This window comes from Euleptes europaea, chromosome 3, assembly GCF_029931775.1.
Source record: "Euleptes europaea isolate rEulEur1 chromosome 3, rEulEur1.hap1, whole genome shotgun sequence".
Classification (NCBI taxonomy): domain Eukaryota; kingdom Metazoa; phylum Chordata; class Lepidosauria; order Squamata; family Sphaerodactylidae; genus Euleptes; species Euleptes europaea.
Genome location: NC_079314.1, coordinates 114,603,154 through 114,617,137, shown reverse-complemented (window position 1 = coordinate 114,617,137; position 13,984 = coordinate 114,603,154). Strand labels below are relative to the sequence as shown.

The following is a 13,984-nucleotide window of genomic DNA, read 5'->3' as shown; positions in this document are numbered from 1 at the left end:
ACTGGTCTCTGTCGGCTGGAGATCAGTTGTAACAGCAAGATATCTCCAGCTAGTATCTGGAGGTTGGCGACCCTAGGGGGAGAACAAAGATTAACTGTCCTGTTGCGCGAGGAAATTAGATGAAGAGAGATCCAGTATGTGTTGGCAGTCTGTTGCAGTTCAGCGGGTATCCAGGATCAGACTCTCTTTCCTGGTTAAGCAATAAAGCCGGTAAAGTTTGCAGGGTTCAGCGTGCCGTTGAAGGGGGTCTGCAGTCAACCAGTTCTAATCCCTGCTTGTTCGCCCTCCTTTTTGCCTCTTGCAGTGGCTGCATCGACGGCAAATTCCACAGCTGGGGCGGCCATGAATTCTTTGACTTCTCTGGGCACTCTCCAAGGACTGGCTGGAGCCACTGTTGGACTGAATAATATTAATGCACTAGCAGGTACCGTAAACAGTGAGTATTTATTGCTGTGGTGATCACTCCAGCAATTTCCCTGTAATCGCCGTAGGAACACTAACAGTTGTCAAAGAGTGAATGTTATGATGGAACAGAAAAGAAAGAAAAAATATGGGTAGTTCTGTCCTCAGCGTCTGTAGTACCAAGACTTTAAGAAGTTCTTCCCTTCTTAAAGAACCAGAATGCCCTGCAGCACAGAAAGGGGGGGTCTCTATATAGGTTAGGATATAGGTTAGGGTTCTGGGACTACTCCCGATTCTGGAAGAATCTTCTTCTGATTCTGGAGGTTTTCCAAACAGGGCAGAGTTTCATGAAACAAGTCACTGGCTAAACATCTGCCATTTCGCCCTTTTAAAAGGGGATAATGAAGATTAATTTCTTCTTGACATTATAAAGAGGAAAGTTGCCACATCTCTCACACAATCTACTTGATAGCAGATAATGCAGTATCTGCTTCTCAGAAAGGGGTGTGCCTTTCAGATAATTGAAGAACCGAAATTGGACTGAACACTCATAGCTATAACATAAACCCAAACCTTCCAGCAGCTACTTCCCTTTGTAGCTAGGCATTGTATGGTGAAGAATGGCTGTTAAAGGGCAAATAAATCCCCAAAAGACTTGGGCCATTTATGCAGGGCTGTCACCCCACAGTCACCCCCACCGACTTCACCAGGGCTTCGTTTTGATTAAGCATGCCTTTGCCGACCGTCAGAGGTTGCCTAACTCTCCCCGCACGTTTCTATGTGCTTTGCCCGCGTTTTCCAGATTCTCGCTAAAATGCGCATGGAAACGCACGGGAAAAGCGAGACAACCGCTGATGGTCAGGAAAGGCGTGCGTAATCAAAAAGAAGCACCAGAACAGTCGGCGGGGTGACCGTGAGGGAAACAGCCCTGCATAAATGGCCTTGGTTCCATAGGACACGTATACAACATCTCTTGATGTTCTTAGAGGTTCCTTGGCAAGCGGCGGCCTACTTTAGACAAGCCACAGTATCACACACAGGAGCTTTCTTTTTATCTGGCACGATGGAGCCCCATCCTTGGGTCCTTTGGCTACTGTCTCCCACCCAAGCTAAGACACAGGCAGGAAGGCATCCACAGCTGAGAACAGAGAACCATTAAAGGAGTCTAGATTGGAGAAGGGGAGGTTAAAGAACCCCCTCTGCTTCAAGTTGGGATAAATGTCGTCGGCCCTTGCTCCGTTCCAAATAAGACACTTGTTCAAAGCTAGCTGCTAACTAGGGTTGCCAACTTCCAGGTAGTTGAACCTAATAACTTCCAGATAGTAGCTGGAGATCTCCTGAGATTACAACTGATCTCCAGCCGATAGAGATCAGTTCACCTGGAGAGCAACGGCCACTTTGGCAATTGGACTCCATGGCATTGCGCAGCAGACTTTAATCTGGAGAAATGGGTTTGATTCTCCACCCCTCCACATGAGTGGCGGACTCTAATCTGGAGAAGCAGGTTTGATTCCCCACTCCTCCACATGAGTGGCAGACTCTCAATTGGATTCTATGGCATTAAAGTCCCTCCCAAACCCCACCCTCCTCAGGCTCCGCCCCAGAAATCTCCAGGTATTTCCCAACCCGGAGTTGGCAACCCTACTGCTAACCTGGGGCTCGCTTCCTTGGGCTCCTGAAGGAGACTATTGCGGCAGCAACATATACACACGTGGCCAGAGAGATACTGGGGCACTGCATGGCTCTGCAACGATTCTAACTTTTGTGTCGCATTCACTGGAGTCAGTTGTTGTGTGATATTTTGTGTTGTGGCAGATGTCCGAGTTCCATGTTCACGCATGAGACGTATTTTATGAATCTTCTGTCCTCGCCTTGTGAGGCTTGCTGTTCTCCTAGGAGTCCTCAGGTCATGCGTGCAGACACTTAACCGGCTTTTCCACCTGCTTCATGCACCTGATGGGGGCTGCTGCCTAGAGAAGGATGTGGAAACAAGGCCTGGAGGTGCACACACCTTGCTGCCAACGTTTTATGTGAAACGGAGCCTACATTTATGCACCGTTCACCCCCTGCTCTATGCCAGCCTTCCGTCTCTCTTTTATGGCAGGAGATCAAATGAGGGGCTTATTGACAGAGGTGTCATTTCACACGCAAAAAGAATTCTGTGTGCTATGGGAGGGGTGTGAACCTCAGGGTCTTTCCTACTGCCATCGTTTTATAGCATATATGCCAAACACAATGTGAACCATCCTGTAGTGGCGCCAAAGAGAAAGCTAGCATTCCTCTAGTAACCCGATTCTTCCCTCTGCCCTGAGCTCAGCCCGGGTAAAATCCCCATGCATAAGGCAAAGTGCGGGACATGCAAGCTTGCTTTCTCTCCCAGCCAATCACAAAGCAGCATGTAAAGAGGCGGGGATTCAAATGCTTCCTGCTTCCTTGGAGCTCTTTCTGAGCAAAAGAAAGGCTTTATAAAACCGAGGCTTGGATTCCCTCCCCCTTTCCTTTCAGATTGCTCCATTTTTTGTTCTTAAAATGCTTTTTTATGTGGCGATTGGGTTTTTTTTGGGGGGGGAGGAATTTTCTCTCACAGTGAGCACTGCGAAGTCAGCCAGTTAGAAAGCAGCATTTAAAGGGGCGGGACTTGACTTGAGCTTGGAGACTGCTGGTGCAGAGATAACCAACTGGTGTGGGTCCAGCCAGCAACGCACCTCAGGTCAAACTCCCATGCGTAAATGACCGATATCCGCTGTGTGACAGGGTCTGAACCCAGATTTAAAGACAAGAATTTGCTGCCATCACATGTTGCTTGGCCTTGATTGAAAAAGGAACCAAGTAGGGAACTTTGGTTAATGGGCTAAGGGCATATTCACATAGGCAGCGTTCATTAAAGTAATATCATTTTGGCTATAATGGTGCTTTCCCCAAAGAATGCTGGAAATTATTACAGTTTTTGATGAGCGTGCTGGGAATTTTGTTTGAGATTCCTTAACCTCCCTTACAGAACTGCATTTCCTAAGGCATCTAGGGAGAGACAATGACTCTCAAAAGAAGGTCTTCTAAGGACGAGAATGTTTTCACGTTTCGTTTGGAAATCTGAGCAATAGAAGTCCCTCAGAAAGGACGCATCCGTATTGAATACGTGCTCTGTAGCCATCCGTAAATAATGAGAGATGGCAAACTTGTTATACCTTGGGAAGCCTGGTGGAATCGGATTGAGGACTCACTAAGGCTGAAATCCTGAAAGGGGGGGCGAAGCTCCTTAGGAGCCAGTGTGACCCCCTCGCCAGCGTAAGTGCCCATTTAATCCATGATAAGGGGCACTTACATCATCACAAGTGGCAGCCATGTGGGCACCAGGATGCCACGGCTCGGGGCTTGTGCTTGGGTGCCGCCTCCTGGCAGATTTTCTAGTAGCGCAGGTCCCGCGCCAGCATCCCGGGAAGCGTTCTCGGGGCATTCCTGGGGGAGGAGCTGCCTTTAGGCAGCTTCCCAACCCCTTTTTGCCCCGGGAACGCCCCTTCCCACAGCGTCGTAGCCACGGCACCTTTTTGGGTGTTGTAGCCCCGCTGAAGTCTATGGGAGCTTTTTCCTATTTTTTAATTTTTACAGAAGTTACATTTCTTTTCGGAGGCCAGAAAGCTTCTGTGGAAGCCCTTCAGGAATGGGCTGTAAGAGTTGCTAGATTTCTTCCCACCAAGTGTTGGTCATTTGAAGTCATGTCTCCTGGGTCCTTCCTGCCCAGGCCTGCTGTCGGTTGACCTCCTTCTGCCTCTTAACCTCCCTGTCTTCTCAGTTGCAATGGGGGCTCCAAATATACAGTCCAAAGAAGAAAGTAGAAATCCCACACAACAACACAGATTGGAAATGGGAAGGGCCGGCAGGTTCATCTCCAGAGTACTGGAGACGCTAGATAACTCAGTCATCCATGACAACAGTTTCAGAAGGTAGCCGTGTCGGTCTGTGGTAGAACAGCTAGATTTTAGTCCAGTGGCACCAGCGTGGTGTAGTGGTTAAGAGCGGTGGTTTGGAGCGGTGGAGTCTGATCTGGAGAACCGGGTTTGATTCCCCACTCCTCCACATGAGCGGCGGAGGCTAATCTGGTGAACTGGATTTGTTTCCCCCACTGCTACGCGTGAAGCCTGCTGAATGACCTTGGGCTAGTCACAGCTCTCTTAAAGCTCTCTCAGCCCCACCTACCTCACAGGATGTCTGTTGTGGGGAGGGGAAGGGAAGATGATTGTAAGCCAGTTTGATTCTTCCTTAAGTGGTCGAGAAAGTCGGCATATAAAAACCAACTCTTCTTCTACTTAGAATCATAGCATCATGGAGTTGGAAGGGACCACCAGGGTTGTCATCTTCTTCACAATAGGACGTTTTGGAGGACATTGATTCATAGGGTCGTCATGAGTCAGAAGCGACTTGACGGCACTTAACACACACACACACACAGGTGTCCAGTATATTTCTTTTCTTTTTTTTCTCATCCTCCCCCCACACCCACAAGTTTTAGGTGTAAGACGCCTTATTAAGCAAAAGCTGTGGAATATCACAGCTCTGCCAAGTGCTAGTAACGCCTGAATCATACTAATTCCAAAAGGTATCATTTATGCACTAGGAACCCTCTTAATTGGCACAGGCCACAATGGGAAAAGAACCACTGCTCGGGGGGGGGGGTTGTCCTTGATTACCAAATGCTCATGGAGGGTACCTTGTGCTAGAAATGATATAATTGAAAAGATCGCCTCCCTCCCTTTCCCCATCCTGTTAGGATATCACCTTCCTCCTCTGTCTGTCAGGACAGCTCCCCAGGGCCTGTGTCAACCGGCAGTCCCTATTTTAATTTAGTTCTTCAGCAGACCTTCTCACTTTTTTGGAAAATGGAGCAAACCATTTCACAGCCTAACAGAGCTGTTAATTTTTATTTCATTTTTTTTTGTCCCACGGCATTCATTTTGCTTAATTGTATTATCATTCTTGGTACCTTACCGTCTACCTGTACCTCACACTGAATATTGGAGGGGGGGGGATTTATAACATTAAGAGCAATGTAACCGAGCTCTTCAGAGTTTGGAAGGCAAGCAGGGTCAGCCACAGTTAGTCCTTGGATGGGAGACCACCAAGGAAGACCAAGGTCACTATGCAGAGGAAGGCAGCAGCAAACCACCTCTGCCCCTCTCTTGCCTTGAAAACTCCATGAGGGGTCACCATAAGTTGGTTACAACTTGACGGCAGTTAATTATTATTATCCAGCTCATAATACATTTATGGATATAGCCTTACTGCAGAAGAATAGCTGTTTGCCAGCGTGGAGTAGTGGTTAAGAGTGGTGGACTCAAATCTGGTGAGCCAGGTTTCATTACCCACTCCTCCACATGAGTGGCAGACTCGAATCTGGAGAACCGGGTTTGATTCCCCACTCCTCCACATGAGCGGCAGAGGCTAATCTGGTGAACCGGGTTGGTTTCCCCACTCCTCCACATGAAGCCAGCTGGGTGACCTTGGGCTAGTCACAGATCTCTTAGAGCTCTCTCAGCCCCACCTACCTCATAGGGTGTCTGTTGTGGGGAGGGGAAGGGAAGGTGATTGTAAGCCACTTTGATTCTCCCTTAAGTGGTAAAGAAAGTCAGCCTATAAAAAACTCCTCCTCCTCCTCCTCCTCTTCCTCTTCTTCTTCTTCTTCTTCTTCCTGCATTGAAAGCTCTTTAGAGGCCAGTTGGATCCCTGGAGTGGCACGGTCTTTCAGAAGGTCACCCATTAAGAGGGGTGTGTAGGATTGCCCATTCAGGCCCCTTCAATCCTCACCAAGGAGTTGGTTATAGACAGTAGTCTTTTCCGATGATGGTAGAAGAAGGGCTATCCTTCTCCATGGTGCATATGCTCGTTTCTTCTGTCTTACTGTTGTCTTTGCTCAACAAACGTTTGCAGGTTTTTAAGGGGAAATGTAGACATTACGGGCAAATAGCTGTAATAAAACTCTGGTTGTTTTTTCTTCTTTGTTCTAATGAAAAGCAACTTCAGGGAGGCTGCCATTTCAGCAAGGGAATGCCAGGAGAGAAGTGTTTAATATTTTCCCCCACCAGACCTTTTCTCTCTGAAAATCCCCCTTCAGCTGCTTCTGCCCCATACCCTAGTCCCATAGAAATGTTTATGTGTCTGGAACCTCTCAGGGGAAAGGAAACTTGGAAAATGATTTTGAGCTGGGAAATGTGCACACACACGCACACACACATGTCTGCTTTTCTTTTTTTAAAAAAACCTGCTGGAGTTATGTTAGGCATATGAATGTTACATCAATTTAAGACAGACTATAGGAAGGTAAGTGTTCACACCACAGCTAGTGATACTTTTACCACGCAACTATCATATCTGTGGAAAAAACTACAGCCATAGGTATAAATTCCCAGAAGGTGATACACCTGTATCTGGCTTTAACCACCTCAGACTAATAGGGAGGGGGTCGCATTTCTTTATCAATACAAAATCCCTCTGCATAGAAAACTGGAACTCCCTGCCCCAGGATGTGGGGACGACTGCCAACTTGGTAGGCTTGAAGAAGGGAGTGGACATGTTCATGGAGGAGAGGGCTATCCATAGCTACTAGCCGAAATGGAAACTAGTCATGATGCCTACCTATTCTCTCCAGGATCAGAGGAGCATACCTATTGTTTTAGGTGCTGTGGAACCCAGGCAGGACAATGCTGCTGCACTTGTCTTGTTTGTGGGCTTTCTAGAGGCACCTGTGTTAACAGACTGCTGGACTTGATGGGCCTTGGTCTGATTCAGCACTGCTTTCCTTATGTTCTCTCCAGGATCAGAGGAGCATGCCTATTATAATGCTGTGGAACACAGGCAGGATAATGCTTAGGGTTGCCAGGTCCCTCTTTGCAACCGGTGGGAGATTTTGGGGGTGGAGCCTGAAGAGGGCCGGGTTTGGGGAGGGGAGGGACTTCAATGCCATAGATTCCAATTGCCAAAGCGGCCATTTTTCTCCAGGTGATCTGATCTCTATCGGCTGAAGATCAGTTGAATTAGCAGGAGATCTCCTGCTACTACCTGGCAGTTGGCAACCCTAATAATGCTGCTGCAGCTGTCTTGTTTGTGGGCTTCCTAGAGGCACCTGGTTGGCCACTGTGTGAACAGACTGCTGGACTTGATGGGCCTTGGTCTGATCTAGCATGGCCTTTCTTATGTTCTTAAAACTGGCATGTTCTGGAGAAGGGTTCTAGCCTGGCCTTCTCCTTGAAGTATTCATTATCTATGTGGAGGGAATTTTTTGGTTGAAGGCGCACCCAACCCCATAAATCCCTAACTCTGCCTGGAGACTGGAAAGGTATGGCCTAAACACAGGTTTGTTATCTCAGTAAGAACTTGGGCTACAGAATAACGGTAGGCCTAGCAACAGTAAGATGGGTTCTGGAGTTCCACACTTCCCAGGTGCACATGGGCCCTGATTCAGATTGGGCCCATGAGAGAAAGGGAGCTTAATCCTCTCCCCGTGACATTTACCAGTCCTCAAATGGACCCAAGGAGCCGCTGTTTTCCTCATTAGAGATGCCATACTATGTTTTCCTACCATGACTAATAGTTAAGGTTGCCCACCTCCAGGTACTAGCTGGAGATCTCCCGCTATTACGACTGCTCTCCAGCCGCTAGAGATCAGTCCACCTGGAGAAAATGGCCACTTTGGCCATTGGACTCTATGGCATTGAAGTCCCTCCCCTCCCCAAACCCCACCCTCCTCAGGCTCCACCCAAAAAAAAACCCGCCAGTGGCCAACAGGGACCTGGCAACCCTACCCAAGGGGCCGCTGTTTTCCTCATCAGTGACTCCACACTATGTTTTCCTACCATGACTAATAGTGGATCCCCGAAGGCAATTCACATTGGGGAAATGGTGCTGGGGGGGGCAGGTAAGCTCCCCCTCCCTGTGTACCATGGTTCCATAAGAATATAAGAAAGGTCATGCTGGATCAGACCGAGGCCCATCAAGTCCAGCAGTCTGTTCACACAGCTGCCAACCAGGTTCCTCCAGGAAGCCCACAAGCAAGACAACTGCAGCAGTATTACCCTGCCTGTGTTCCACGGCTCCTAATATAATAGGCATTCTCCTCTGATCCTGGAGAGAATAGGTATGCATCAAGACTAGTATTCATTTTGACTAGTCGCTATGGCTAGCCCTCTCCTCCATGAACACCTCCACTCCTATCTTAAAGCCTTCCAAGTTGGCAGCCATCACCCCATCCTGGGGCAGGGAGTTCCAGTTCGAATCGAGCCCGCCTGTGCCTGAGAAGCATGGGATTCCAGAACATGTCTCTCGAGCCAACCCAGGAACATCCCCAGGGGAAATATCATGTGTCATTCAGCCTTGCGTGTTGTGTCCAGTTGATCTCAATCGCCCCAGTGGTAGCCAGGAGCACTTTGCATGTGAAACCGAGTCGGTGCTGAAGTCGTTTCTAACTGGAGTGTGTGTGCGTTAATGCTGCTGCTGTTGTCGTCCTCTCTGTGCCATCTGGTGAAGTGTCCGAAGTTGTGGTTTTTTTTGCATGCACGGACCAATGTCGTCAGTGTCATATTAATGCCAACGACGTTTGGAAAGCACTAATGAACAAGTGCAATTTCTTTTCTCTATTGTTGGGTTTTTTGTAAAGTTGCTCAAATGCTCTCAGGTATGGCCGCCCTGAACGGAGGACTCGGTGCGACAGGCTTGACGAATGGCACAGCTGGCACAATGGATGCCCTCACCCAAGCCTACTCAGGAATTCAGCAGTACGCTGCCGCGGCACTGCCCACATTGTACAGTCAGAGTTTGTTACAACAACAAAGTGCTGCAGGCAGCCAGAAAGAAGGTAAGTCTTTTAGACTGTTTCAGAAAATAGGAAGTTGAGGAGACGATAACTGTTTTAGAGGGAGCCACGGAAATAATCTAAATTCAATCTTGAGCTAAATTTCTGGCAACGCTACATGGCAGACATTTTGTACTGGCACCCACTTAGGCTTGCCAACCTCCAGGTAGTAGCTGGAGTTCTCTCGCTATTACAACTGATCTCCAGCCGGCAGAAATCAGTTCCCCTGGAGAAAATGGCCACTTTGGCCATTGGACTCTATGGCATTGAAGTCCCGCCGCAAACCCTGCCCTCCTCAGGCTCCGCCCTGGAAATCTCCAGGTATTTCACAACCTGGAGCTGGCAACCCTACACCCACTCCACATTTTCGAAATTCCAAAAGTGGCCACATGCTCAACAAAATGGGGGAGCCCTGTACTAGGCCAGCTCAGAAGGGGGGGGGGATAAAGAGTTGATGATAATGGAAAGACAGCTAATCTTCATTTGGCTGTATTCATGTGACTGGTTTATTTGATCCAAGCATGTGTCTCCAGAGTGCTCGGGTTCATTAACCCCCTCCTCCTTTCATGTAGGTTGATGATATTCTAATTTGTGTGTCTGTAAAGTGCCATCAAGTAACAGCTGACTTATGGCGACTCCAGAAAAGGCCTTTCAGGGCAAGTGAGAAGCAGAGGTGGTTCGCCATTGCCTTCCTCTGCAGAGTCTTCCTTGGAGGTCTCCCTTCCAATTACTGACCCTGCTTAGATTCCAAGATCGGACGAGATTGGGGTATACCATGCCGCCTTCCCTCCCAATTTGGAACAAACTGCCATTTGTTGCAGCATCCAAATTGGACGAAAGGACAAACTGTGGTTTGCTTCTCACATATACAAGAATTCCAAATCAATAAATTGATCCTGATTTCGAGCCCTGACACAAGAAACAACCCAGAATTTGTCGTATCGTCCAGTTCAACTGTCACACCAAATTCTGGTTTGGTACGACTCATGAGACTCTTCAGTCTCTGAGCTGTGCTTGAAGGGAGGATGGAGTTCATGACCTTGAATTTCCAGGACTTGTTTTTCAGTGAAACAGCCACTGTGTGTGCCGGCACATAAATGTTCATGCATACAGAATTCACAGAGGACCTGTAAGCATGTTATTTCCATGCCCCCAAAATCTAGCTCATTTGCACTTGCTTTGGAAATTTTGCCACCCAGTGTTAATTAGTATGAATATACATATTGCCTGCTGCTTTGCAAAACAAGGGTCCCCATAATTAAGGGCCAAACGATAGTTAGTTGAGTTCTCGAAACATAACTTGTTTTCCTGAAGGGACCACACTTACTCATGTACCACAGGGCCCAATTTGGGTCAGGCCTGCAGGACCAGGGGATAGGGTTGCCAGGCCCCCCCTCAGCTCTGGTGGGAGGTTTTTGGGGTGATGATGAGGCAGGGATCGCGTGCGCAGTTTGAGTGGTAAAAGTCCCGTTGCCATGCGGCGCTTCCGGGCGTAAACCAGAAGCGATGCGTCGGCGCGGCCATGCACTCATACAGTCCCCACTTCCAAGCCGGTCACTGGACTGGTGGGCAATTGCCCACCAAGCTAAGTGACCTGGCAACCCTACCAGGGGAGGAAGAGCTCCCCCCACACACACACACACATTATTCTCCCAAGCCGAAACAGCCAGGGGAGCATTATTTGCCATGTTGCTGGTCAGCATGTGCAATTAATATAGCCACCAACCAATCAATCAATCGACCTTTATTGGCATATTCTCAGAAATATAGCATAGACGGTAGACAAGAATCCTCAAACCATGCATTTCCCATATAAATATAATTTAAACTTTGATCCTAGTCTTGACACCTTCAGACAAAAATTCCCCCACCTTTAATGTGACTTTAGGGATAGAGTCATTCATTAGAAACCGGCATATAACCACCTTGTGGCTGGGTTGGGGCAGTCCCAACTCCTGGCCAAACATATGCAGTTTGACCCGACAAACTATCTTGAAATATGCTTTTTTTTTTCAAGAATACATTCTTGCTCAGATGGATCTTCCCTATTATTGTCAAACTGTAGTTTCTGTTACTTGATTGCGTTTGGAGGTTAACGACAAGATCCATCGTCATTATATTGAAGGGTTCCTTATTTAATTGAGGGTCTTGTGGGGAAGCAAGCAAATGATTGATTGCTTCTCACTCGGTGCCAATAGAGCAAAATAAACCTCAGGAAGTTAACAGTGGGAATAAATTAATACTAATTACAAAGTGCTTCATGAAATGAGGGAAGGCGTCTCTCTCTCCCTCCCTCTTTCCTTGGAACTGTTGTTTTGTTTCTTTCCTCTCCCCTTACCCTAATTTTTGATCAATTTTAGACTGGAAAGAAAGAGTGTCAGGTCTGTACAAGAAACTATATCCTTACTTTTGTCAGAGCGGTGGACTCTGATCTGGAGAACCGGGTTCGATTCCCCACTCCTCCACATGAGTGGCGGAGGCTAATCTGGTGAATGGGGTTGGTTTCCTCACTCCTGCACATGAAGCCAGCTAGGTAACCTTGGGCTAGTCACAGCTCTGTTAGAGCTCTCTCAGCCCCACCTACCTCACAGGGTGACCATTGTGGGGAGGGGAAGGGAAGGTGATTGTAAGCTGGTTTGATTCTTCCTTAAGTGGTAGAGAAAGTCGGCATATAAAAACCAACTCTTCTTCTTCTTGGGCTTGGGTTGCCTGCCTCCAGGTACCAGCTGGAGACCTCCGGCTGTTACAACTCATCTCCAGCCAATAGAGATCAGCTCCCCTGGAGAAAATGGCCGCTTTGGCAATTGGACTCTATGGCATTGAAGTCCCTCCCCTCACCAAACCCCGCCCTCCTCAGGCTCCACCCCAAAAGTCTCCCGTCGGTGCCAAAGAGGGACCTGACAACCCTAAAGGAAAGAGCATCAAGTCTGTACAAGAAATTATATCTTTAATTCTGGCGCTTTGGGGCCTAGTTGGGTCCAAATGTTTTCAATGAATTACATTGCAAATAAACATTATTTTGACAGTCAAGCAGCAATGGGCTGTGGTAATTTTCTAGCAAGACATGAAGGGCTGTAAACAGACATTATTAGTGCTCCAGATTAGATATATATTTTTGATATATATTTGAGTTGCATTAGATGCGGCTGTTCCATATCCTTGTTAACCTGAATGGAGCCGGCAGGGAGCATTCTGGCAAGAGAAAAAGATCTGCAGCAGCAGATTATCTCCTTTCCCAATCGCCCTGCCCAAGTGCAGACCTGATAAAAAGTCTCGCCACTTCTACTCTGTGTGTGCCTTAGTAATATTTTGGCGAGCGTGCAGAGCGAAAAAATAGAGATAAGTTCAATCTGTGGTGTTCTCATTGCAAATGTTTCCTCTCACGTGAATTCAGCAAATTTTCAGGTACAAGATTTCCCTCCTTTCCTGCTCTCCTCTCCCCCCCCCCAAAAAAAAGCCGCTGCTGAAGATTGGGGGACCCTATAGAACAGTATGTCATGCAATAGTCTGTTCATGAAACTGTTTATGCTTGTATGTTGGGGAGGGGGGATTGGGGCCAGTTCCTCCTTCTTGCTGCAGCCCCTTGCCCCAAGCTACATAAAATATTGTTCTGAAAACCTCTTCCTAAGTCCTGAACAACACCCTTTTAGGAGGCACAAGGAGCTGGTGGGGGAATGCAGGAGAGATCCACTTCCACAACCTTCCTCTGTTCACAGGAATTACAAATAACGGTAAAGTTATGCTACTAATAACCACAGTTGTAAATCAGTGTATCTAATTCTCAACATGGCACCATCTGCAGATACCTAAATCTGGAGATTGGAGCCACGGACAAACTAGAAAAGCCCCAGATTTGCAGAAAAATCTGCAATCTTTAAAAAAAATACATGGGGGGGGGGTTAAATCCCCACAAAAATAATAGAAGCGGCATCTATACCTTTAAGAGGTGAATTCCTTCTGCAATGGCCAGTGTGGTGTTTGATAGGCAACCACAATAGTATTGCCAGCTTTCAAGTCATGGTTTTTGTCAGTGAAAGGTAGGGAGAGGAGGCAGGGCCATTCACAGGGACTTTTTAGCCTTTGTGGGAGGACTCATTGGGGCCAGGCCCGGTCACAGCCACTGACAGGCCTGGGTACTACCTACTATTCAACAGCAGCCACCACACAAAAGCCAGTGTGATGCGGTGGTTAGAGTGCTACACTAGGATCCAGGAGATGGAGGCTCTGCCATGGCAGCTTGCTGGGTGATCTTGGGCCAGTCACTACCATTCACCCTAACCTACCTCACAGGGTAGTTTTTTGTGAGGATAAAATAGAGGACAGGAGAATGGCATAAGTTGCTTGGGGTCCTCACTGTGCAGAAAAGCAGGGTATAAATAAAGTAAATAAATAATAAATATAACTGAAAATAATATAATCATAGAGTTGGGACCACCAAGGTCATTTAGTTCAACCCCCTGCACAATGCAAGAAATTCACAACTTCCTCCTCCCCACACAACCCAGTGACCCCTACTCCGTGCCCAGAAGATGGCCAAGGTGCCCTCCCTCTTATGATCTGCCTAAGGTCATAGAATCAGCGTTGCTGACAGATGGCCATCTAGCCTCTGCTTAATAACCTCCAGGGAAGGAGAGCTTACCACCTCCCGAGGAAGCCTGTTCCACTGAGGAACCGCTCTAACTGTTAGAAAATTCTTCCTAATGTCTAGATGGAACTCTTTTGATTTAATTTCAACCCATTGGT

At 47.6% G+C, this 13,984-nt stretch overlaps 1 protein-coding gene across 19 annotated transcripts in view; it reads left to right on the top strand.

Annotated features, from left to right (window-relative positions):
• Positions 1-13,984, top strand: part of CELF2 (CUGBP Elav-like family member 2) — a 393,828-nt gene that overhangs the window by 371,980 nt on the left and 7,864 nt on the right. For 7 of the 19 annotated variants that reach the window (XM_056847601.1, XM_056847609.1, XM_056847604.1 and 4 more), the window contains 2 exons: positions 305-436; positions 9,047-9,244. In XM_056847601.1, coding sequence (XP_056703579.1) covers positions 305-436; positions 9,047-9,244 — 330 coding nt within the window. The remainder of the gene's footprint in view (positions 1-304; positions 437-9,046; positions 9,245-13,984) is intronic. The other 12 variants (XM_056847613.1, XM_056847610.1, XM_056847605.1 and 9 more) reach the window with 3 other exon arrangements.